Source organism: Mauremys reevesii, linkage group 1, assembly GCF_016161935.1.
Source record: "Mauremys reevesii isolate NIE-2019 linkage group 1, ASM1616193v1, whole genome shotgun sequence".
Taxonomy (NCBI): Eukaryota; Metazoa; Chordata; order Testudines; family Geoemydidae; genus Mauremys; species Mauremys reevesii.
This window is the reverse complement of record NC_052623.1, coordinates 286548088-286575410: the sequence shown is the minus strand read 5'-3', so window position 1 is coordinate 286575410 and position 27323 is coordinate 286548088. Positions and strand designations below refer to the sequence as shown.

At 38.6% G+C, this 27323-nt stretch overlaps 1 protein-coding gene across 6 annotated transcripts in view; it reads left to right on the top strand.

The window, feature by feature from the left end:
* The window catches only part of TMTC2 (transmembrane O-mannosyltransferase targeting cadherins 2), a 379315-nt gene that overhangs the window by 276225 nt on the left and 75767 nt on the right, over nt 1-27323 (top strand). For all 6 annotated transcript variants that reach the window (XM_039519666.1, XM_039519664.1, XM_039519661.1 and 3 more), the window contains one exon: nt 8073-8194. In XM_039519666.1, the coding sequence (XP_039375600.1) occupies nt 8073-8194 (122 nt within the window). The remainder of the gene's footprint in view (nt 1-8072; nt 8195-27323) is intronic.

The window sequence follows — 27323 nt, the reverse complement described above, 5'->3', positions numbered from 1 at the left end:
CTTCCTTCCTGACCCCAACTATGGCAATCAGTTGGACCTTGAGCATTTTGGCAAGACCCACCAGCCAGACACCCGGGAAAGAATTCTCTGTCGTAACTCAAAGCCCTCCCCATCTAGTATCCCATCATCGGCAGTTGGGGGATATTTGTTACTAGCAGTTGCAGATCAGCTACATGCCATTGTAGGCAGTCTCATCATACCATCCCCTCCATAAACTTATCAAGCTCAGTCTTGTAATGAGTTAGGTTTTTTACCCCACTGCTCCCCTTGGAAGGCTGTTCATAAATGAAGTTATCACTCAGTCTCTTTCTCAGCCTTCCCAATTTGCCTCTACACATGTTGCTCATGTGCAGATGCTGAGCACATGTGCATGGTGAAAGGTTACTATCCATGGCAAGTTTTCTTCTTTCAGTCTCTAGGAAGTTAAATGATTTCTCCTTGTTGCTCTGCTGCGTTACACATGGACAGAAACCAAGCTGTCTTACACCAGTGGAAGCCATGTATAGTACTGGTGGGGGAGCCAGATTTTACATCTGTAATAGAAATAGAGGTTCACATCACGAATATGAAGATTTAGCACAGAGAGAGGAGTTTCTGTGTTGATGGTTATAACATAACTATCACTTTATTTGATTATTCTTTTGGGTGGATGTGGCCATTTGTACAAGCCTGTTAATATTGTTAAGACTCCTTCCCCTTTTGCCCCTTACTCCCAGTAAATGCTTTTCTTATTGAATTGCTTTTAAATATTGTTTAGGGCTCTTTTGTTGATATAGTCTTACAGTTCATGCTGTGCTAGACTTATTTTTTAAGAGCCAAACATGATTGAGCTGTGCAATGTGTGTCCCACACCATAACCTGTGAAAAACATGATGCCCTGCACTTATGTCAGATTCAATGGTCAAAACATTGGGCGTGCTTCTAATGAAGTTTTACTGGGAATTGTTTAATAATGTCCATTACAAACCATTTATTTTCTTTAAATGTATATAAGCTGAACATGAGGCCTTTTTTCTCCTCATGCAAATACTTGATTGTACATTAGAGAGGTGCTAATAATGGAGTTCGCTACAGTGGGAAGAAAAGGTTGTGCTCCCCATCTCCCCTATTCTTCTACCTCACCCCCAAGTAGGTTACTGTCATTTATATCGGCTCATGCTAAGCTGAATATGAATCTTTGTGCTGATTGAAACTTCTGGCTGTTTTGTTTTAGGATTCTAATTATTCAGACTGAGTACAAAGATTACAGAAGTGAATTGCTAACGTGGTTGTGGGTACTACATTTGAGACCATTTTTTTCCAAGTTCCAAAGGCTTTTGTTCACCTTTTTCTTCTCCTTTGGACAATCAATCTCTATTCTCCTGTAAAACACTTTACATTTTTTTATACATACAGTATTCTGGAAAGGCCAAGAGCCTATGAGTTCAATATTTTAACATATTAGAAATCTGGATTAAAAATGAGTGTAACCATTACATTTTCAGACAGAAATATAATCTGATATCTAAACTGTGCTACTGGTATACTAATTATGCATGGTCCAAATGGTAAGTCCTTTTATCAACAGCACTTTGAAAAGAAATACACTGTTGACACAATGTCAATGTTTACCTCTTCAGCAATGGCTATTTTTTTTTACATTACACCTACATAAAATGAAAGGTATAAGAGACAAATTATCTTTTCATTTACAAATGCTGAGTCATTGCATTTGTTCTCTCTTTAGTGACTGTGGGTGACAAATCTGTCTGAAACTAAAAATCAAATAACTATCTCAGCTGAGTTGTTTGTCAATGATTTCTTTTTTCACTGGAGTTTTCAGACTATACTTCTTTATGGACTGTCCTGTTCCTTGTTGAAATTCATTTGCTTTTTATTTTCATCCCTCTCCATCCAGTTGTAGGATTTTTTTAAAAGTTGATTTTCATTCTAATTAAACCAAAAATCTGAGTTTCCATTTTGATTGGCTGCAAGTGGCCTATAAGAACACAGTCAAATCCATATAAATGGGTAATTGACTCCCCTCCAGCAAAAAAGCTTATAAAATGCTGTGTGCTCTGAGAAGTCTTCAAAGAGATTCTTCTATGAAAGAAAAAAATATGCTTGTTCTGTGTACAGTATACTTCATATACATTAAGATCACATGCACCAATGGCTCTGGAGAAGCTCTGTGTGCAGAATATGCTTATTAACAATAGTGTGCATGCTGCATTATAGATTAAACATAACTATTAAGCATAGCTATAACAGTGCTTTTAGCTTTATTATTTGCACGCATACCCTAATAGCTCAGAAAAAGCCATTGCACTATGTTCTGTGACGATGTAACAGTACAGTACAATTGATGCAATATAATTTTATAAAATATATCTCCTTTTATTCTATTTTGAATTCCATTTTTGTCAGTGCAAAGACCAAGTTTATGTTTTGTAACTCTGTACTCTAAGATTTTGTACACCAAGGTTTTGCCATTTTTTTATTGTTTTTTTGTTTGTTTGTGTTTTGCATATTACAAACACTTTTAAAATACTACCTGATAATACTAAGAAGCAGGTTGCAATGCATCTGTCCTGACTATAGGTAATATATATCTGTATTTGTCTTTTTGTATCTTCAGTGACACAGTACTCCAGAAATACGATGCTAATAATAATAAAAAAAAAATCTAAGCACACGGTATCTATAGAGGCATAATGCTGGTACATTCACAGCTCCATAGTAGTCTGCTCATCAATACATTTAACATGTTCCCCTCAGGGAAATGGCCTTTGCTTGGGGTCTTCAGATTTCAGGATTTCTTAGTGCTGAAAATATAACAACATTATTTGTGGTATGTTGGATTTTTTCTAATATCTGCCCGAAGTAGAAATAATCCAATATGCGAATCCCTCTTGTTTATGAACAAACCGGAAGTAAAGATAGGTAGTGATCCTAATCTAGAACTGCATAACACTGCTTGCCTTCCTGTTTGCCCTAAATAGTCCCCTGTTTTGTTCTTTTGCACTATATGAGACATGTTGGAAATTCATAACTCCTTTCTTCCCCTCTTGGGTGCTAAACCATATCACAATCCACTCCTTTGCAAGTGTAAAGTGGTAAATTTGACTCCTAGAGAAGATAACTCATTGTAGCCACCTAATCTTTTGTTTTTCTTTTCATCACTAATCACTCTTTTCTTATTATCTTTGTTTTTTTAACTGATCATTGTTTTTGTCTTGAATTGTTTCACACCTTTTCCACTGTGATGATTTAAGAGTTGTTTTCCTGTTTCTAAGAAGTTTTGAAATGTGTGCCTGTATTGTAAGATACCCGAGGGTTCTGATGTTTATAAAAAGAAAACACCTTAGACCGGTTTTTGCGATGGTAATAGAAGTGTTGCAATTGATTCTTCTCTGTTTTGTATAGTATACAGAATAAACTAATTTTGAGTTTCAAGGCTTTTGTTGGCATAGGTGTAGTTAAAGGATACATTATATCCATTATGCTTTCCTTTGTACTAAAGTATTAAATAAAAAGGGTTCTTGGTGAAACAATGTACAAAACACTTTAAATATAGCATAATATATAAATATACTAAGTAAATTACAGCTACAGTGTAATAATGAGATCATCTATCCCATCCCCTTCCCAGTGCAGGATTGCCTTTAAAGCTGGGTAATTTAAAGATAATATTAGGTGAATAATTCCTCCCCGAATTTGAAATTTGTTGAATAATTCCAATATTGTAGGGTCCCCCTATATCCTGTCCCCCACACCAGTTGAGCTTTACATTGGTGAGGCGTGTCTTGTTTTAGAAGTCCCGTTGGATATGGCTTCCACCAGTTTCAGGTTTAAAGTTCACAGAATACTAAAGATAGGAATCTGTAGATTAATGTTACTGCTGAGAACTCATTTAACCCTGCAAAATATTGGATGATCATGTAGCTGTGGGGAGCCATCAAAAGCTTTCCTCTTGGTATCTCACTATGGCTTCTATTCAGCAGAAGCACTTAAGCACAGGGTTAAGTGCTTTTGCTGAATTGGGGCCTAGATTCCTGTACATTGACTTGTTCTCCTTATGGTTTCTGAGGTATCTTTGAAACATTGTGACATATAACAGATTTCCTTCTGTGCCTTTGTGATATAGTATGCTAAAGTGGGATATAAATTCATTAAACTGCATAGGTTTGACCGGATATATTGTCAAACTGAATTTGTTATATGGCACCATTTCTATTTTCGGTATGAGCACTTTACAAATGAATGTGTTAAATGCTGATAGTGTGAAGGTAAATGGAGCAGCCAGTTTGTATTCTGCAGGTACTTTCATATCTCATGTCACTGGGTGCTCTATTAAGGATTTACTGAAAATTAGATCATTCACATTACAAACGTTTGTGCATATATACAGTAGTAACTGTCAAATATCACTAATCCTATTTTAAACTTTTTGTCCCTGTGCAGATATATATAAAATCTCATCCTAAATGACAAAATCCAATCCCTATATGTCTAATCCAATAGAATGGTTGAAAAAATCTCAAACCATAGAAGCTTTTATTTGTTTTACTTCACTTTAACCAAGAATATGGCCAGATTGATTAAACTGAAATTTTGCAATATTTCCCGCCCCCCATCTGGGACATACCCCCATCAAATCCTTAACCTGAAGTGATTTTTTAATAGCAGGGCTCTAAATCCTTCCCCCCAAAAAAAAAAACAGTTATAGAGGAAACCCTGATAGACCTTCAGCTGTAGTCACACAATCAAAAGCTGCTATATTACAGACAGTTAGAACCTGGGCTTTACAGGCAGAAAACAAGCTTTCAATAGAAATGCTTGAATATGGCCAGCAAAGGAGAGCAATTTTAAAGTCTTCAGGGGAGCTTTCTGTGTGGACAGTTTGACATTTAGGTCAGTAAATTCAGAGTTGAATTTTTGGATGCACAGTCAACAATACCCTCCAGGAGAAGGTCATTTAATAGGTTTTGCTGTGAAATATTTGATTTCTAAAACCTTCCTCAATTTAATCTGCCTAGCAGCCTTTCAAGCACATCTGTTTAGCTCTCCAGGTCCTTATATTATCATCCATCCTGAGAAATATTTGATAAAATTGTGTCTCTTCATAAGTTTGAACAGTGCACTGTGCATTGTTGGATCTATTAGACTATTATCGATGGGTCTGGCAACACCACACATTAATGTTGTCTGTCACTTCCAATTATCATTAGCATTGTCATGCATCTGATGAAGTGGGTATTCACCCACGAAAGCTTATGCTCCAATACATCTGTTAGTCTATAAGGTGCCACAAGACTCTTTGTTGCTTTTTACAGATCCAGACTAACACGACTACCCCTCTGATACTTGACTTCCAATTATAAGACCCTATTTTCAATTGCTTATAATTTTGCCTAACTGTCACCATTCAGAAATTTTTCATGCCAGATGTCTGCCTCAGATCTTTTTTAGGGGAGGAGTGGGGAATTCTCAGCTAAAAGAGTTCAGCCATTTCTGAGAATGGGACAAGAGAAAATATGTTGTTGTGCTCATGTTGATTTTTGGTGGCCTTTTCTTTGAATAGCTGTAGCACCTCATGCTTTGAAGCAGTGACGTGAAAACTATGAGGGTGGGGTGGTCTTTGTGTCAGGGATGGGCCTTTTTCCATCCCAGTGCAAATCTGCCCAAATAGGACTAAGTTATAATTCTTTGAAATATTACAGTTTACACATGCTCAATAGAGACTTCTTAGATTTTAGCGACTAAATTCCCTGAAGGTTCAATCCACATTGGGCATACTACAGCCTGGGACCAAGCAGGACTTTTCTTGAAATTGTAGCTTAGAGCTGCTGCAGGCCATGATGGGTCTCTAAGTCAGAGCACCTAAACTGACTACAGGGAGCAGGTCTCTCCTCTGCTGTCAATGACGCCCTACTGGGCCCAGGCACTGTAGAGGAAGCTGACCAATTTGAATGCAGAGGGAACCAGACTTGCAGATGAGAAGCAGAGTAGATTTGGATAAGAAGTCTGGGGAGAGGGAGAGGGAAACTAGGACTAGGAGTTGAGGTGGGGAGGGAGCAAGGAGATTGGGACTCTGCGCTGAGTCCCAGTGAAAATGACCAGTGGGGACTGGGAACCAGTAGTTTGGGAGGAAACTGAGATAAAATGAGAAGCCAGGAGGGGGATGGGGTGGGGTGGGGGGAGCCTGGGGCTGGCTGAGCAATTAAACTGTGACTTAGAGCTAGTGACGTGGCAGTAAAGTGGTGAGGGAGGAGGAAAGATGTATCAGAAGAGGAACTGTGGTGCAGCGGGAAGCAGTGGTGTTGCCTGGGCTAAGAGATGAGGACAAGGAGCTGAGGTGGGGGAAACACTGTAACTAGAAGAGAAGCCCAAGGACAGAGATGGGGTTTGGGAGCCAGTGAGGATAGGGAACGGGGACAAGGAGTCCAGTGGACAACTGGAGTTCGGGATGCTGAGGAGAGACCAATTGGAGTGTTAGAGAGAGTGGGAGAACTGGGACTGGGTGGGGAAAGAGACAAGGAATGGGAGGAAGGTCAGGGAATTGTGAAAAGCTGGGCAAAGAGACTGGGAGTTGAGGGAGAGGGCCTTAAGGACAGGGGAGTCCAGAGGAGTGAGACGAGGCTATGCTCAGCAAGGGGACTGGGACAGGGATAAGAAAACTGAGGAATGGAGACTGGGACTGACTAGGTGAGGAGAATGGAACTTGGATGGGGAAAAGACAAGACTCGGACAAGGACAGTTTGGAGTATAAAAGATAGGATGTGATTATGTCATTAAAGACTGTAGCATAATGCATATGCACAAGGAGATGCAAATTCAGGTTGATGAGGCAGCTTTAATTGTGTCATTTTTTAACTTATGACTGCTTAACTTTGCAACTGTAATCATACTGTTTTGCATGTAGTAGATTATAATTTGATGCCATTCATTTGAGAATAGGTTACTGGACTGAGCATGGGGTTGGAACTCCTGAGGTCTAACCCCATTTATTCTGCTGAATTAGCATGTGGCCTTAGATAAATCACAGTTTATACGTATGGGGAAAATAATGTCTGTTAGTTAATAGGTGCAATCCTGACCCTATTGAAGCCATTAGTCTTTTTGCCATGGACTTCGGTGGGGCCAGGACTTCACTAAATGTGTCTATAGCAGAGTAAATGGATGTAATGATGTAAATGCAGAGTAGTAGTATTCTGAAAACTGCCATACTTCATTTTTAATTAATTGTTTGATCCTGCTTATTTCTGATTAGCTTTGCAAGATTTTGTTTGATTTTTCCCTTCAAATTGTTTCTTCTACACTACATTAAATGCATTTTCAAAAATTTCAAGATTGCTGCCCCAAAGTGCATTTCTGTCATTGCCATCATTCTCCCACTATCCTTGTACATTTGCTGTCTGAGTCTTTCAGAGCACAGGATTTTACTTTGAGAAGTTTGTCAGATTTTGATCCTTTTTCACATATTGGCTTCCATAATCCTTACAAAGTTCAAATCAGATTAAAGCACTAGTGATGTTATACAGTGATTGCAGGGCACCAGACTTCGCCAACTGTGGTGTATTTTGTTTTTTTCTATGTCCTCCCTCATTATTCTAGCCTTGTTTGGGGACTTTTCTTAACCTACCTCAGGTTTTTTTACCCTCATCTGTGATCTTGATGTCTTATGGTTAAACACAAATTCATGCTGTATTTTCACTGATACTCCATGCTGTGTAATGTGAATTGATTAAAAAGAAATAGCTTTTGCATAGCAGATGTGATGTTAATTTGGTTACTTTGGGAATTTTGGTTGATACTCCCACTTTCAGTTCCTTTCCAACCAGACTTTCATCTCACTTGTGTTCTTTCATCCTTAATAAGACTATTCCTCCGTGCCTTCATCACCAAGGTGTCCATAAAGTTAGTTTGTTCTCTAACTTGCCGGCATTGAAAGCAATGCATTGTCTTAGAGGTCTTCGTTCATTGATAGGTGAACAATCACAATGTAGAACTTTTTTTTTAATTTTTGCAATTCAAATGATAAATCTATTAAAATCCTATGTCCTCAGACTGGTTATCATTTTACTTCATAGGAGAAGCCTACATGAGACTGAGCAAGCTGCCTGAAGCAGAACACTGGTATATGGAGTCGTTGCGATCCAAGACTGACCACATCCCAGCACATCTAACATATGGGAAACTTCTGGCTCTAACGGTGAGTTAATCTGCCATTTCTGAGAGTAAATACTAGAGCTCCCAAAAGAAGTGTTACCAAATAGCTTTCACAGAAGTGAGGTAGAGGGATAACCTGGCCTTGTGGCATTCTTGGTCTGGAAATTGATTATGATGCTATTAATAAATACTTTGTATTTCAGTAGCATCTTCCAATTCAGGAACTAAATATGCTGTAAAACATCACCTATATATCTTTGTAACCCCTTGCCCATTAATGAAATGCAGCCACCTTTGAGGAGGAACACAGCAGCTGTAGTATAGCTCAGAGTAACCATATACAAGTTTATAACAGGAAATAAAGAATATTGTATCCATCTGAAAGATACATGCATTAAGATTAAGGGTTTGTCTACAGAGTGGGATAATGCATTGTATGGGAGTGTGATCTTTATAATGCACTAAGATGTTGCACATTAGTTGGTCTGTATTGACCCTGTTGGGGTGCACTAAAAGTTCGCTGGTGTGAACTAATGTAGTCTGTTTCAAATTGTATCATAGTGCTGTTCTGTGAGGTCAAAGCCCTAAGTTACTTTATTATAGTTGATTCAGATTGTGACTGTCCTTATTTTAATATTAAAATATCTTTGTTTGCATACCGCCTTTCATCTAAGGATCCTAAAGCATTTACAGACAGCAGTTGGGCCGTGCAATAATGTGATACATTAAAACATTATCTTTATTTTACAAGGGAAACTGAGGTATTCCTCAGTGGTGAAGTGTCTTGCCGAGTCATACAGCACGTCAGTAGCAGAGCTGGGACTGGAACCCAGAACACCCAATTACTTGTCTTATACTCAGCCTGCACACTTCCATCTTTTAATGGTAGCTTTTCCATGATGATTTTCTTGGCCTCATCTTTCAAAGGAAAGACCTTACATTGTCCTTCTCACATTCTTAGTGCAGGGCTGGCCATACCGTGATTTTGCTAGACTTTTTCAACATGTTCATGTTGCCTCCTCAAATTCACTTTCAGATCTGTAAACAGTTGAGCTCATGGCTCCAGCATAAGGTGCCCAAAGATAGTCACAGAAGAGAAGGGAATTACAGTCCCTATTTGTATAGCCCATTGCACCAGTAGTGTGCAGCTAACTGCCCCCTGCACATTTTGAAGTTATAAAATGGATTCTCTTTTTTCTTAGTCACTAATACTTCCTCCCATTTTTGCAGCTGCCATTTTCTTCCCATTTCTTTCTGCTGTGCTGATCACCTCCTCTCTATTTTCTACTCACAATCTTCTTCTTCTCTCCCATACTCTTCCTTATCTTTCAGCCTTTCACTTCCATTGGCATATTTTCTTTGTTTCCCTAGTTGTCATGTGGGTTTGTCTTCACTGAAACACACCCACACACACCACCACCACCACCACCCCCTCACCAACAACCACCCACCTACCGCCAAACAGTGTGTTCTTAACTCTGATTAAAATAGCAGTGAAGACATGGCAATTTGGCTTTTAGCTTGGGTTAGCATCTCGCTTTCAACCCCAGACTCCCCTCTAGGCTTTAACTGAAGCTGCTCACTCAAGTTAAAAGCCAAGTTGCCGTGTCTTCACAGCTATTTTAACCCGAGTCAGCTATCATGGTTTAGCTAACATGAATTAACAACGCACCTATTGATGTGGACACAGCAGCAAAATGAGAACAGACATATGCATGGAATTTAGTGGCAGGCTGCAACTTTTATTTAATTTTAACAGAAGGGAGGACTGCTACCCACCCATCACCCACACTCTCCTGTATTAGGCATTGAATTGGTTCCAGTGAGGTGGTTATACAACTCATTATCATATAACCCATAACATGGGGTAGGACTTCCTCCACTTACCCCAGAATTCAGTTCTCTCTGAGTCCTAGAACCCTTCCCCCATGAGGGGAACAGAGGGTGAACCTCTGTGGGGACCTGGGCCCATGAGGACCACAAGGTCTGACTTCTGCCTGCAAGGACCACAAGGTTTCACCCTATCACTTGAGCCCAAAGTCCATCACCAAAATCCCAGGTCTCTTACCTCTGGGGACCGTTCATTTTATTCCCTTAACCACAATGAAAACTGGATACAGGAAGCATCAGCAACTAGCTTGATCGTTCTTCCCACCCAACCACACTGCATGGTATCACAATTCCTGCCCAATCCATTGCCTCACACCCTGTAGCCTTATATCAGCATTTCCGTCGGACAAATGTGTGTCTTCCTTGCTGGAATGGAGCTGAAGGAGACTTCACCTGGCTCCTGCTCTGGGCTAAATCCTGGGAACTGGGGAGTGCTGGCAAATCAGCTCCCCTCTCCCCCAGCTGGCCAGTGGGTGCCAGAGACTCCCAGGGGGAGGAGCTACCTAGTGTCCCTTGGCGAGTGTCTCCATCCCTTGCCACTGGGACTGTCCCTCTTTCACAGCAGGCCCCATCAATTTCCCCCATCCATTGATGAGGATGGTGGCACTGTTTGCAGTGAAGACAATACTGTATGTTGCTCTGCCTTGTTCTGCTCCTCAATCCTTTGGCTTCCCTCTGAACACCCTCATCTTCCTTTGTCTCAGCTTCACTATGGCCCCTCTTCTACACAATCTTCCGACAAAGGACTTTTGTATACAGTGTAACAGGAAAGAAATATAGAAGAAATACTTTAACTCCACCATATCCTCCACCCTTTCTTTACTTTTGCTTAACATACATGAATTGCAGTGAGAAAAGTTTAGAACAGAAGGACTGAGATGAGAGAAGGAAGTGACAACAATAATTAAAGTGAATTCAACATCTATTTTCAAATGTTACTAAAAGCTGTCAATTAAAAGGTTTAATAAAGCCAGTACAGATTTGAGCTTTCAGTTTGCAATGGAATAATAGTTGAGGTCTGATCATTATCACACTGTCTGTCAGTTTCAACCTGTGTAACTATAATTTTCCACTCTAATTCCCAATTCCAGTTAAAATTTCTCACATACTGACATACACATGCACTTTTGGGATATATCTATTTAATATTAAACTCCAAGTGGAATACATCATAGGATTTCCCAGTTCACCTTCCTCTTCTGGCCCACTTCATTATTTGCACCTGAGGAGTATATCTGAAAGCTTGCATGATGAGGGTTTGGGGGTTTTTTTCTTCCTCATTCTCTTTTTTTTCTTGAAGAAATATTTTTATGAGACACAGCAGTTCTATTTTACTAGAACATATGGAAGGGGAAGGAAGGGTTTTCTCAGTTAGAATCCAGATCTCTATTTTTTCCACCCCACACACCTCTTTCTGATTTAATTTTACATATATTCTTAATTGCTGATTAGATGGAATATATGATCTGTTATGGGATGTCTTGTCATTTCCCTGAAAAAAAAAATCCTACATCTTTTTTTTTAACATCTTAGTTATTTCCAAATTATGAGAACTGGCTACAGGAAATTTTAGATTTGTCCGTTAGTCCTGAAATAATTTTATTATATAGTTTTGGGTTTCTGAATTGATAACATGCACCTACTTTGGAGGGAGAATGGAAAAGGGTGAAAATGTCCACACAAATTTGTGTTAGAGTTTAACTGTTTATATTTCTTGAAGGAATTTAAACACAAGATACATATGAAGCAGACGGTGCCTTCAGGTTCAGGAAAGAATATATATCACTATCAGAATTGAAAATAATCTCTATACAACTCTGAGTATTGGACACCACATCATGATGTTAAACCATAGGCCAGTGAAATGCAATACCCCTCCTTTTCCCACACACGCACTCTTCCATGTTTGTCTGTTTTCATAAAAAATGATTGAGTGCCCTAAAATTATCTTTTCTTTTATTACTGCCATGTCTTCTCTGTATATATTCATTGCTGTACATATGACATCAATGTGTATTAACAGAAAAATAAGACAGAAGACACAAAAGGAGCATATTTTTGTTTTTGTTTTTTACCCTTCCAGAATGTAATTAACATAGTGCTTCAGAACACAACACTATTTAGATGATGATGTGGTAGTGGATATGAAATGCATATATGTGGTTGTGGTTTGTTGTTGTTTTTAATTATTCAGGTTTGGTCACTGACATTTCAATATTGGGAATGATTTATGACCAATAAATGGGAAAGGAGCAGAATATATTTTATTGGATTTTCTTCAGTCATCAGTTTTTTCAGGAGAGCTGAATGGAGGAGGAAATTGGCAGTGGGATATGAAACCTTTGACCTCCAGGTTGATGGTTCAGCCTTGGTCAATTTTACAGCACAATGGTTGTTCCATGGCATCTGTGAAAGGAGTTTCAAGCAGAGGTATCTTCATCACTAAGGCTTCTTTCACGACTGGCACTAACTGGCATGCTTGATCGAAGTCTCTACAGATTCCACTGGGATTGAATGGAGATAGAAGCTGAAATAATCTCTCATCTCATCCCTCCAAGCCAGGGTTAGAGTCACATTGTGATTCATTCTTAATTTGAACTTTGCTATTTAAGTCTATTGAATAGAAATGGACACTGCACAGATGACTGAAAAAAGGCAGGAAGTTATTGGGTGATTCTCTCAAATGTTAAGGAGAGACATTTTGGGGTCTCTCTCCTTTTATGTCACACCAGTCATAGTTTGTTTAAAGTCAAACTTTTTGCAACTTTTTTTTTGAGCTATAGTAAAATGAATGTTGAAACAAACTTCTATTAACAGTTCGACTTGGCTGTTAGCTTATTTTCCAAGGAAGAGATGGGGCAGTGAGTGGGAGGAGATGAAGAATGAGAATGATAACTGAGCTAGAAAACTTTCCTTGGCCAGGGAGCTAAAAAAAAAAATAAAAAAATGCTCAGCCAAGCTTCTAGATCTCAGCCAAAGGCAATTGTACAACATAAACCTAGTTGTAAAATCAAAACTGTAAAGTTCACAAATTCAATAATGTTTTATTTCCTGACTTAAATAGCCCAATTTTAACCCCAGCTTTTCTGCCTCCTCAAGTCTGTTGCCAGTATTAACACCTACTAATAGCACTGAGACTTGGTTCATTTATTCCCCCAGTGCCAAACCTGGCTATTGAACCAGTTTCTTGTACCTTCTAGATTCATCTTCCTCTTGTGAACAACTGTTATGATTGTGGGGAGGACGTAACCTATGCCCAGTCTGTTAAGACTTGCCAAATTGCTGCTAATTGCTGTAGGCTGTGATTTCCCAATTTGCAGTAGGAGCAATTTATAGTTGTATAAACGTAGGAGTATAAATCAAGTAGTGTGCTAGAGTACTGAGTTACTAAATGCATTTATATTGTCTGGACTTGGCTCTAACATATCAAACACACTAATGAAATATGAATGCAGAGAGCATGTTCTTAACCTATGATTTCTTTTATGATTTCCTGATACTTCTTATTTCTTCAATAATTAGTCCTATAAGACTCCTTAAAATAAAGCCACTTTACCGCTCTATCCAATATACCTGTTTAGCTGTGAAAAGTTAATATAATCCTCCTTTCTCTTCTTGACCGCTTGGGACAATGACCTCCGTGTCTTGTTCCTTTTCTCGGTCCACTGAAACAAGTTTCTAATTATCATAGTTGCCTTCAACGATGTAGGATACAGTGTTATGAATCAAACTCAAATCTCAAGTGCAGTAGAAATTAAAAGCTGACATCAGATCTTGCTGAAAAGAGATTTTTAAACAGAATTTGTTCCTTTTTGAGTGTTTTGCCCTGCTGATATACCCTGTTTTTACAACTGTAAAAAACGGTAAATAAGAATTCATCCTGTACTGTAAAACTTAAAATGATGGTAACTGTGTGGTGAATGAATGATATTAATTCATTTAATTTGAAGTTGATTTTTGCAGCTTCAGATCTGCATGTGGCTAATATTACTCCTGTTTTGAAAGGCTATTTGCATAGAGAGACTTTAAACCTGCATTTTACAAGCAATAACATGAACAATGGAAGGCAGAAAGGCTAATCTAAGCTCTATAATTTTTCTTGTGCTAATTTGCTTGGTTTTGTATATGCTTAGTATGAGGTTATTTGGAAGGTGCTAACCCATTCCATTTATAGACTTCCACCTGTTTCTGCAAAAGAGCAGAAAATACCAGCTTCAGTTTGAAGCACAACATAAAATCTAATTATTTACACACATCCCCAGAAATAAATATTGTTGCAAACCTTTGTACATTTTAATGGGTTACACACTAGTATTTTGTTTACTTATTTTGATATTACAGTTTCTTTAGAAAAAGTTTAAATTGTGCTTTTTGTTTAAGAACTCTTTGATATAGGAGTAATCATTTTTGTGTGTGGGTCTTGTGAGTGTTTATAATGCTTAGTACAATGGGTCCCAATCTCTGATTGGGCCTTAGACACCCCTGAAATAATAATTCTTTTCTACGCCTACCCAAATAGTGCATGTGTGTGTCCGTGCATTCAATAAAGTGATATGGCTTAAACCTTTTAAAAAAACAACTGTTCATGAAACAGACAATTGTCTTATATTCATAGAAGTGTTAAATGTGGCATTCCTGGGCAAAATGACTCTTAGTAAAGCTTACTGTCAGAGTATCTACAAGGATATGTCCGTGGAACTCGGAAGGCGCTGTCTGTGTTGTAATAAAAGCTGGACATTTAAAGTTACACTGTGTAGACCTCAAAAACATTTTACTTATTGATCTTTTCAATACATTTCATGTAAGTCTATTTATTTGTTCATATATGACAATACATCTGAAGTCTAATTATCATTTGTACTACAGCAACTTCATTCTCTCTAAGAGTATGTCTACACTACCCGCCGGATCGATAGGCAGCGATCAGTCCAGGGGGGGTTGATTTGTCTAGTCTAGATGCGATAAATCAACCCCCAAACGCTCTCCCGTCGACTCTTGTACTCCAGCTCGCCGAGAAGTGCAGGCAGAGTCGACGGGGGAGCGGCAGCAGTCTACTCACCAGGGTGAAGGCACCATGGTAAGTTGATCTAAGTACGTCGACTTCAGCTATGTTATTCATGTAGCTGAAGTTGCGTAACTTTGATCAGTCCCCCCCAGTGTAGACCAGGCCTTAGAGTGCAAAGATGCCTTAAAGTGGGAGCAATTTGTATTTTAGAGGGTTTAAATACAATTTACTTCCACTTTGAGGCCCCTTTAAATTGATAGGGTAGCATAAAGAAGCTTAAGTGTAAATGAGACTCAGACCCCTCATTTGTTTTTATAGCTGGTTGTTAAATCTTTAACATGTGGTCATTCACTGAATATATAGATACAACCCCATATGTTTTTTGGATGCCATTATATTCACTCAGTAGTTATGTTCTAAGTTGAAATTCACTCAGCACAAAACCTGTGTACCACAAAGCGCTCAGTTCTGCTCCCTTTGAGGTAGATGGTAAAGCTCTCATTGGCTTAATTGGGAGAAGAGGTAGTCCAACACTGAGCTCTTGAGAAATCCTACACTAAAATGATAAGGTCCCTGTGCTGTTGTATTGTGTAAATATTTATAATGTCTTTATACCTTTTCTGGGATATGGGAAATGCCAATAAGAAACAGATAGTGTTCCTGTACATGCAGAAACACTGACAAAACTTGAAATGCTTGAATATTGTGCTCCAAAGGAGTGGTGTAATGAATTTGGATCTTCTTATCTAGTATCAACAGTCACAAATATTTGGTGACTTGTACATCAGATAATGCTGTATGCTCATAGCTAAAAATTATGCTCACTAGGTTACATTTTTTCAGAATTTATATAAGAACAGCTAAATTTAGCGGTTGAAAAGTATGATTAGTAGCTCAGCTAGTAGGATAACTAGAAAGCAGCCTGTTGGCTGGTGTTTAAGTTCCTAATTTTATTTTATTTATTCATTTCTCAAAAACAGAATTTAGCCATTTGGGTCAGCAATACCTGAATGTTATGCATTTTTTAAGCTCTCTTAAGAGCTTGCATGCTAAGTTAGATAAATTGTTTGAGAAACATACTGGTGAAAGCAACATCCGATCTGACCTCATCAGTCAACTGGGAAAACATGGGGTAACAGCCAAAGCACCTAAGTTCTTGCCTTACTTAAGGTAATTTATTTCTTCTTCACAAGGAAAAACATAATTCTTATGAAAGGCTTTCAAATTGCAGAACTCCATTTATAAAATGTAATGAAGTCTCTTTGTCAAAAAATGACAGGCCCAGGTGCAGCCTTGAGCATGTACTGTAATTTGCTTTGCATTGTGTGAACAAAGTTTTCCAAGTGAGAAAGTGTCAGCACACATGCTAAGGAAGCATCATACATAAGCAAGGCCATTTTTGCGTTAGTCTGAGTTCAGTAGGCATTCAGCCTAAAGCTTTTGCCTACTGAAGGCTGTCAATTGGCATCTGCTTATACTGGATAGGCAATGATGTTGGATGCACTAGTCTCTTTCTAGAAACCTTACTTAGGGGTCATAGATGGAACCAGATTGAAGGTTTCAATTTTATATACCCCAAGTAGATTTCTGCTCACATCAAAACGCCCACAATTTGTAATAATACAAATAGTGGTTAGTTTGCTTAAGTAACAGCCCACTAATATAAAATTAGGCAAGATGTAGTTTAGGAGTTATATGTTTCAGTGAATCTCTTTGGAGAAACATGAAGTATTGGTTTGCCTTTTACATAGCTCCACATAGTGCTATTAATCTCTTATTTTTACCAGCTTCAAAATTGACCCTTAAATATTAGGGGAAAATAATTTGCTTCATAAAGTTTCTATATTTCACTTCTCAGCCATAGTAAATTCAGTAACAATCGTACTAGGTGACTATGATAGTTAAGGACTCTTTTAAATTAAACTCCAAGAAACAAAATGATTTATAAGCCTCTGTCCTGTCTTAGAGTAAGAATTAAAGTTAAATCTGATCCCTCACATTTTAAACATATCCCCAGTAGGTGGCCAAAATCTTTCCTAGAGTGTTTGCTGCCAGAGTTGCACAACTGACCAGTCAGAAAATTGGAGTTCAAATTGTCAATGCGCACTATTCCTCAAATTGGATATAAAAAGCCTATTGGGTATCAGACAGCAACAAAGGATCTGACTAAGGGCAGGTCTACACTGCGGTGTTAAGTCGACCTAAGTTATACGACTCCAGCTACATGAATAACATAGCTGGAGTCGACAAAGCTTAGATCGATTTATTGCGGTGTCCACACCATGCTGAGTAGTTGAGAGAAACTCTCCTGTTGACTTACCTTAAGCTTCTCGTTCCGGTAGAGTACCAGAGTCGATGGGAGAGTGATCTGCAGTTGATTTAGCAGGTCTTCACTATCCCCACTAAATCGACCCCCAGTGGATCGATTGCTGCAGCATCGATCCACAGTAAATGTAGAGATGCTCTAAGAATCTGTTGTTGCCAAAGTTCCCTTCCTTACCACATTATATATAAGCAATATTAATCAATAATTAGTGCATACCCTGAATGACAGAACAAAATAAAATTAAACAGATATGAGCATGAAAATATGAGGGAGAGAGAAAAGGAGAGGATGGGACAAAAGGAAAGAAAATGTATAACGGATCAACTGAGTTTGATCCTTTACTATTCATGATTTGATCAGCCAAGCATGTCCCAATGGTCTGAAAAGAAGAGTAGGAGCCAGGATCTCTAAAGTTCTGTTTGGCAGCTCTGACAACGATGTCCATTCTGGCTGTAGAGGTACTGTGATTTGCCCATCTCCTTTTTCCTCTGTGTAAAATAACGGTAACATTTGCATATTGGTACCAAACAGGAACAGTGAAGATTAGTCACTGAGTTACTGTTCTTTAAAAAAAGTTTTGAAGTTGAAATGCTGAAATATATTCAAGTTATATTCATATATATTAAAGTTGATTGTTATTTTCTGGAGTAGTTTATGGCATTTTACATAGTGATTAGCTGAAAACAGCATAATATAACTATAGTAGGAATAACATTTCTTGGATTGTTTATTAAATGCTTTCAAACTCTAGAAATTTTTCACTTGCATGAAAAGACACACTTTCTAAATGGGCCAACTCAGTTAGATGACTGAACCGGTTATATATTTCATTTTTGGAGGCTAAATATCTAGGCGGGTAAAATAGTTCATAGGAGGAATTTTTTAATAAAAGTTGAATTTTCCAGTTTAATTCCCATCATAGCAGAGTATTATGGATATAGGATTCCTGGTAGGTCCATATTCAATTAAATTCAATCCATCATTGACTGACATCCAAAAATGATTAACTGGTTGGCTCTTTGACTGCTGTGTAATAAAGTGCCCTTATCACCATTCAAGCGTTTGACAAGTCTTAAATTTGAGAACAGCGGCTTATCTTCAGAGTGCAATATGTATATGACATAATTTTCTATTGTATTAAACCCTTTGTGGGGTCCACCTATGATCTAGCCAAATTGAACCAAGCTTGAGACCATGCCATTATTATTAGAGATGGGTCCAAGCCAGAAAGTTTGGATCTAATTCTGAAATTTCCAAAGTTCAGAGGTGGTTTGGGCCTGGAGTTCCAATTTTGGGATCAGTTTTTATATATCAAACACGTATTACATAGTTTCTCATCTTTTTTTTTCTCTCTCTGAATATGTCTGAATATAAAAGTCACATTGCATTGCTTTATGGCCAATATCCCCCAGTTGCTTTAGGTTTGGTTTATCCAGTATACATGGATACATCTGTGTCTTAAATGACAGGATTTCCTAGCTAGAGATATTTCCATAACTGGCATCTATCAAGGTTTTATTTCCTGAGGTTGGCCACATGTCATAAAACTATATCCATGAATACACTTCTCAATACCATTAGGACATATTTTTGACTGTATGCCAAAATTCTGTGGGTCTAATTGTAAAATAAAGGGCTCTCTCATTGTAAAATAAATTTTAAAAGGTATTTAGATTACCGGTTGGTAAATGACATTGTGTCTTGCTCCTGTGAATAGGATAGTGGAAGCCATAAATTGTTCCTACTCATTCACGCAAATTTAAAGCTCATTACTGGAAACAGGGAAGGCAAACACACAATGAACTGTTTTCATGAAAGAAAGAAATATCTTTATTTTGTTAAATGGTACAATATAGGCCCCCAGTTACCTGTTACTAGTCTACATATAGTAAATTTGACTGTAATCAGAGAAGAATGCGGGATATAGGCCAAATTCTCTTCAGTAAGAATTTATAGAATTCAATGAAAACAATATGTGAGACAGTGAATTTACTGTCATGGAACACAGGTAGATGTTAATACTCTACTTAATCAAAAATGATAAAAAGTGACTTAGGACTTGGTGGAAAGGAAAGTGCCTAATATGGGAATTAATTTCACATGCATCCATTCCACTTTCATTACATGGTCAGGATATAATAATAGTCTATAGAATAATGATAGAGATGAATACTCAATACTTTCCGTACAGTAAATATATCTCAAAGTGTGTGAAGAAATCATTTTCTTTAAAATTTGCCTAATACTTTTTTACAGCCCTTTTGTGTCTTAATAAAAGTTTGTTATTCCTGTTTGGTAAATTCCTCTTAGACCCTAAGGAAGAGCAAAAAACCAAAACACTGAATAAATGATGATTTAAAAAAAAAACCTCTAAAGTAAAATTGGTATGCCATACTTTTTGTCATGTACTGCACTATTTTTTATTTGTACTGATTTCATATAACATGAGCAAATGATCTGTTCCAAAGAAATGCAAACGTTGAGATGGATGAGTGGTGAAAGAAAGACCATATGAGGAATGTGTATTTTAGAGGCATGTTCAAAGTAACACCCACAAACGAAGAATAGAGGGAGTGCAGATTGAGATGATCTGGTCATGTAAATCATAGTCCTGACAACTATGTAGGTTACAAGAGTTCAACAAATTTCAAGATTGAATGAAAAAACAGAGGCAGACCCAAGAACAAGTGGTGGGATGTCATAAAAGAGGACATGTTATCATGTAACAAACCTTGTGGATGGCGGGAAATGGTAGATATGGATATATCTTCACTTTATTAAGGCTTTCAATATTATCTTGCATGAGCTTCTCATAAACAAACTAGGGAAATACAATCTAGATGGAGCTACTATAAGGTGGGTTCACAAGTGGGTGGAAAACCATTCCCAGAGAGTAGTCAAGCTGGAAGGGCATATCAACTGGGGTCCCACCTGGATCAATGCTGGGTACTGGTTCTGTTCAATATCTTCACCAATGATTTAGATAATGGCATAGAGAATATAGTTTGTGGATGATACCAGGTGGGAGGGGTTGCAAGTGCTTTGGAGGATAGGATTAAAATTCAGAATGATCTGGATAACCTGGAGAAATTGTCTGAAGAAAACAGGATGAAATTCAATAAGAACAAATGCAAAGTACTCCACTTAGGAAGGAACAATCAGTTGCACACATACAAAATGGGAAATGACTGCCTAGGAAGGAGTACTGCAGGAAGGGATCTAGGGGTCATTGTGGAACACAAGCTAAATATGTGTCATCAGTGTAACACTTTTGCAAAAAAAGCAATCATTCTGGGATGTATTAGCAGGAATATTGTAAGCAAGACACGAGAATTAATTCTTCCACTCTACTCCGCACTGATTAGGCCTCATCTGGAGAATTGTATCCAGTTCTGGGCACCACATTTCTGGAAATATGTGGAAAAATTGGAGAAAGTCCAGAGAAGAGCAACAAAAATGATTGAAAGTGTAGAAAATATGACCTAAGAGGGAGAATTGGGGAAAAAACTGGGTTTATTTAGTCTGGAAAAGAGAAGACTGAGAGGGAAAATAATAGTTTTCAAGTACATATAAGGTTTTTACAAGGAAGAGGGAGAAAAAATGTTCTCCTTAACCTCTGAGGATAGGGCAAAAACCAATGGGCTTAAATTGCAACAAGTACGGTTTAGGTTGGACATTAGGAAAAACTTTGTAACTGTCAGGGTTATTAAGCACTGGAACAAATTACCCAGGGAGATTGTGGAATCTCTGTCATAGATTTTTCATAGGTTAGACAAACACCTGTCAGGGATAGTCTAGATAATACTTAGTGCTGCCATGAGTGCAGGGGACTGGACTAGATGATATGGCATTGAACAGAACACTTTGAAGGGAGGCATGCCTCCCAATAATTGGCAGGGGCACAAAACTCCTCTGGCCCCAGGATGGCTAGGGAGAGTGGAATCAGTCCAGGTAGGTACTTACATCCCCTTCACCTCCTCAATATGGGTTTTTATCCAGAGGACTGCTGAGCAGTCTCAGCTCTCATTGCCTTCAATGGAAGATACAACTGCTTAGTACCTCTCTTTATCCAGACCTTCCTGAGTAAAAAGTTTATAAAAATTAGATGATATAATTACTCAATAGGACATGTAAATATCTATCTAGTTGCATTATATTCATGTTTTTAATTGTCTTGTGCACAGGCACTGACTTTGTCATTTCCCCGGAAGTGCTCAACCTCCGCTCTACCCCAGGCCCTGCCTCCACTGCACCTCTTCCCCCAAGGCCCCACTTCCACCCTGCCTCTTCCTGCCTCGTTCTGCCCCCTACCCCAAGTGCGCCCCACCCCCTCCTCCAGTGCCTCCTGCCTGCCATTCAATAGCTTATCGCAGCGGGTGGGAGATGCTGGGAGGGAGGGAGAGAAGCTGATTGGTGGGGCTGCCACTATTTTTTTCATGTGAGTGCTCCAGCCCCAGAGCGCCCATCCATTTTAATAAGGCAAAGAAGGTGGTTCATAGAACTGGTTTCTTTTTCTTTCCCCCCCAAAAAAACAGAAGCAAAAGTCTTGTCACAGACCCTGTGGCCTCACACACACTTGCCCTTTCTGTTGTTGGGAACATTATATTTCATACAGGCATTCAGAAGCCTTCTACAATACAAAAGGAGATATGTAAAATACTCAGGTTTCCTCTACTCTCTAGTGTTTGTTGTAGTCACTTTTTTTCTACTCAAAAAGTTATGCTAACTGTTTAGTCCTTTTGAAAAAAGTGATTATTCGTAAAGAGGAATCAAGAGGACTGGTCATAGGGAATGACAGTCAGTTTTGCTTGATGCGTAGATGTAATTTTCCACTGTGCCACCAAACTCTCACCAGCATAAGGCTATGCAAAATAGGGACTTTTGCTGTTTCACTTATCAAAGCCGTGTACAATTTCAACTATGGTGGAACTTTGAGGGTGTAATTTTAGGACTGTCTGTCTGTTAAAACTCATCCCCCTAACTATTGCTGCACTGCATGCTTCCAAAATAATATGCAGTACAATTATGTAACTCTCATGGTGCAAATACGTATCTTTGAGGAGTAAAGATGATCTTAATGTTTTTAATGGGCACCTGTTTTTTAAATGAATGAGGGTGAGGGAACCACCTAACTGGTAGCTAGCAGTGCATATAAATCTGTGCAAGTGCATTATTCAGAACTGCTTAACTGCATTAACCTCTTCCAATCTTACTAGTAGTTCAGGATTTTAAGGTTTCTAGAAGCTTGAAGTACATCAGCTGGCTCAACATGAGCTTTACAAATTCTACCTACAGAGTGAGGAGAAATCGCTGTTGCTGGCTTTTTCCATTATTTCTGGGTGGGGCAAGGGAGAGTTATTTTCTTTGGCCTAAGTATTTGAGTGTTCTAGTCAAGGAAATACACCTCTACCCAATATAACGCTGTCCTCAGGAGCCAAAAAATCTTACCATGTTATAGGTGAAACCACGTTATATCGAACTTGGTTTGATCCACTGGAGCACGCAGCCCCGCCCCCCTGGAGTGCTGCTTTACCGCGTTATGTCCTAATTCGTGTTATATCGGGTTGCGTTATGTTGGGGTAGAGGTGTACATGCCAGTTGATTTGAATAGATGTCAACTTTCCTTAAATTACTAACTTTTCTCCAGTCACTCCCTCAGTCATGGTAACTTCAAAGCCTTTTATTTGAAGGCCCAATTGAGCACAATGTCTGACAATATTTGTAGGATGAGGCCCATAATCTGATAGAAATGACAGTTAGGATAAACACTACAGCTAACATTTAAAAGAATGGGTACCTAGAATTAGGCTCCTGAATCCATATTTAGGTACTTTAAAATGGCTTGCTTGCTGATTACCCAGCTACTCCCATTAAGTCCATGGGAACTGTTGCGGCTGAGACATTTTTGAAAGTCAGGTCACCTAGTATAATTTGTGCTTACTAGATTTGTATTTTTCATGGAATGCTGGAGTGATAGCAGTGGACATACTCCCATCTTCTATTTATGCTTGAGCAACATGAGTAAGGAGCCCTTACACTTGGAAGAGTCTCACTGAACTGAATGGGTATTTTGCCTGAATTAGGGACCTCTGGATAAGGCCCAGACAAATATAGCATGGCTAGGAGCAGTACAAGCTTTTTCTAAACTGACTTTCTAATGTGCTTTCACCCCACTCCTGGCTGAATCTCCTCCAGAACTCAGATGATAATACAATTTTTATGATGATTGAATCCTTGTTCCCTCACTGACATGCCAATTAGTATCAGTTATGGTATGTGTGTGTGTGTGTGTGTGTGTGAGAGAGAGAGAGAGAGAAGTTGGTGCTTCTCCATTAGAATGTGGGCTAAGACTATCTACTCATTTCTCACAAGCAAAGAATAAGCTGTCATATGGCACGCTTCTGTTCGCTACTGAGTTGGACTGCATATGAATTGGTGACCTGTAGTTTAAAGGCAAGTTTTATCCCATTAGTAATCCTCAGAGCCACTGAGTCCTCCCATTAAAAACTTATGAATAACCATTTTATCTTGGACATAGGACTCTGTTCTGCAGTTATAAAGCTGTATTTTCACTTTGTGAGATTTCCAAGGCATGTGTGTATACGTATACAACTGCTCACCCTCTCTGTTAAAAATTGAGAGCTTTCCAGTGGTCTTCAATGCCTTCATTTGTGTAGGTCACTGCACATAAAAATGAATATGCACGCAATGTGCCAGTCCACAGCAATTTAATGTTTCAACTATTTTGATAACTAATTATGGATTTCCCTTAAAATTTAGAACCTATCTCCTTCTATCCTGTGTTCTACTTAGCACTGAATCCTTACAATAGAGTGGGGGAAAAATAGGTGTTGTCCTCTAAACCTGACTGTTTCACCATATGCATCCTCTTGTGCTAGCAAAGGAATACTTACAGTGGCTAGTAGAAAATGTTGTTGCCTGACATAAGATATAAGTTTGATAAATGCCAAAGTTTAATAGTGATATAGCCTGATTCTGTCAAATGACTGGGGTTTATATTATCTGACACCTAAACAAAGCTTACAAAATGTGTGCTGATATATTGACATTTTAACAGTACGCAAATGGCACGGAAGAGAACTCTTTAGGTGGAGTGTGATGCAAGTTCCTTCAGAATGTCACTTTGGGAGAGAACATTCTTAATCATTTTTTGACAAATGTGGATATATTAAAATGACGGCCAACCTGAACAAATGGTTCTGCAGTGTTCATTTGCTGGCACTTCAGTTTATGCCTCAGGTGATGTAATATATGACTTTTTTCCTGTTTTTGTTAATGAGCATTTTGGCCTCTCAATAACAATCATTCTATTGATGCTGTGTATATGGGCACCTGTCACCATTATGTATTCTGTTTCCCTGAATGACTTAAGCTGGGTGCAGTATTACATTTGGAAAGTGCCAAACCAGAATATAGTGGTAACATATTCTGGAGAACTGAATAGATGAAAGTAAATTATATTTGACAAATACTTGTGGTCTCATAGACATAGTTCTATAAGCAGAAGATTCATATTTTACGACTACCTTCAGTGAACTGTTCTTTTTTCGGTAGGAATAGCAACCTGAGTGTGCATAAAACAAAATTCAGTCAGCTAAGACTAATTGTGTTAGTCTGTTACAAGAGCAATGATGCACAATCTGTAAATGTTAATTCTGTTGGCATTAGTGATACATACAGTCTGTGCCTACAATTTTGGAGTCTCCAGGCTGGACTTTGTGACATGACCCTTTTTGCCAGAGTAAGGGTGTTAACTGAGCATCCCGAACCAATTTGAACTTGAATAATTACCCTGTCTACCTGAATTCCCCTGGTAGTTTCAATTGGATATGCCATTCTTCTTCACTCCTTGTGCTGAACTATTGCTGCATGCTGTTTAAAAAGAACTGCTGGCTTACTCCCACAGAGGCAGCTCAATTTCACTGGTGGAGGAAAGGATCGCTGTACGCTTGTACAATATATGTTCCTTTTGAAAAAAAATTGGGATGAAAGGTGCTTCAGCATCTAAATGTAAAAGAGCCTCATCTATCATGTGATTGGAGTGGTTAGGAGGTAGCAGTCGCTTGCATTGTGGGTAATTGGGAAGGATTAATTTTCCAAAATCTGTTCAGGGGCTTGACAAAGGGGTCTGAAGTATGAGGATTGGAAACCGAGGATAATGTTATTGGACAATAAGGGCCAAAGTCTTCCCTTTCAGGAGGGATACCTTATGGATCTCCTGTAGTATAAATGAGGAGGCTTCTGGCAGGGTGTCTTTTGAGAGGGGACCTTAACTTTGGAATTTGTCCCTACCGTGTTCACCTGCACTTGTTAACTTTCTGGATTCACTTAAAGCCCCTTTTCTCTTCTCAGTCTGTTGAGGAGATGTGGGCTGAGGATTTGGGGTAGTGATAATTATGAGCAATTCTTGTTATTGTTTGAATGTTACATTATGGGATAGATGCCCGCAGTACAGAATGCATGCAATACTCGATCTGATTAAAATCTGCTTCTTTACCAAGTGATTATAGGATAGGCTATGTTGTATGTATCTTTAAAATGGCACTCAGGGCAATCCTGAAAATTATAGATCAAGAAGTCTTACTTCCACATCAGCTGCATTTAATTAAAATACGTTATTTTAATTCTGAGGCGCTCATATCTCATAATACAGACCAACTCACTGCTTGGTACTAGGAATAAACTGCAGTCATTGGCGTGTTATTGCATAATACTGGCTAGCTTCTGAGACAGGATACCAAACTATTGGTTATTGGTAATAGTTTGGCTATTTTCTCCATGAGGAAACAGTAATAAGCTGTAGATTTCCTCTGTCCCTGGGCGCGTGATAGTGCTTGGTTTTAGTGGTTTTGGAGTTCTAAACAATAAAAGGTACTGTTTATTTTTATTAACAAAACTATGGTCTGTTAACTTGACAACTGTTTCTGTGTCTTGCTCTTGCCTTTCTTGTCATAGCTTTGGTTGTTCACCTAGATCCAACACATTTTCCTTAAAAGATTGGTATCACTTTTATATTTTATATTGGCCTGCAACTCTTTCTTCCCATGGAATCTTTTTTTAATATGAGTGTGAAAGAGAGTTGCACTTTAATATCTCTGCAAATAAATGTAGAACCCAAATATAAGAGATTTTACAAAATCCTGTGTCCACAGTTCTAGGTGATGAAGTCAGTGTATGTGTTTTTAGCATATGAATGTATCTAACATTCATTTTCATACCACAGTCTTGTTTTGGAGTTATCTTATCCTGACTCTTGTCCAGAAGATTAGCTCGCAGTGTACCAAGGTCCTTTACAATATTTATTACAATGGATTTCCACCTTTTCCTTAGATCCTGAACATTGATAGTGTTGAACACATTTCTCTCTGTGCCTAGAATCGGCAGCATAAAATAGTCAACCCCAAAACCTGTTGTAACCCTTGAATGTTGTAGCAGCTCTGCTATAGTTAGGGTCAAGACGGGCTTTCTGTTTAAAGCTTGACTCTTGTAAAGGCTCTAAAATCCATATGGTTATTTGGATTGCCTTGAAATTCCGTGTGTCTCAGGGGATGCAGGGTTTGTCTGTGATCTAAGTTTGGGATCATTTGAACAAGATGTTCCTGAGATATAGCCCCTGGGGGAGAAATAGCTTTTCTTAAAGTTGATACATTCAGGCAATGTAGTTTGGCACACAGATAAAGATCAGACCAGGGCTCAGATAATCACAGCAGAGTCTCAAATGCTTGAAGGTTATCCCAACAGAGAGCATGACACCAACCAGCCCTCCAGAGGAAACCAAATTAAAACATTATTAGAAGAAGAGTTTGCTTTTCCAGTTAAGTGTTCCAGCAAGCATGTCTGAGGGATGCACTTAATGCATTACACTGCACGTGTTCAAAAAGAAGCACCCAAGAGTGTTGAGAGGCACCTAAGATTCACAGGATCTGTAAG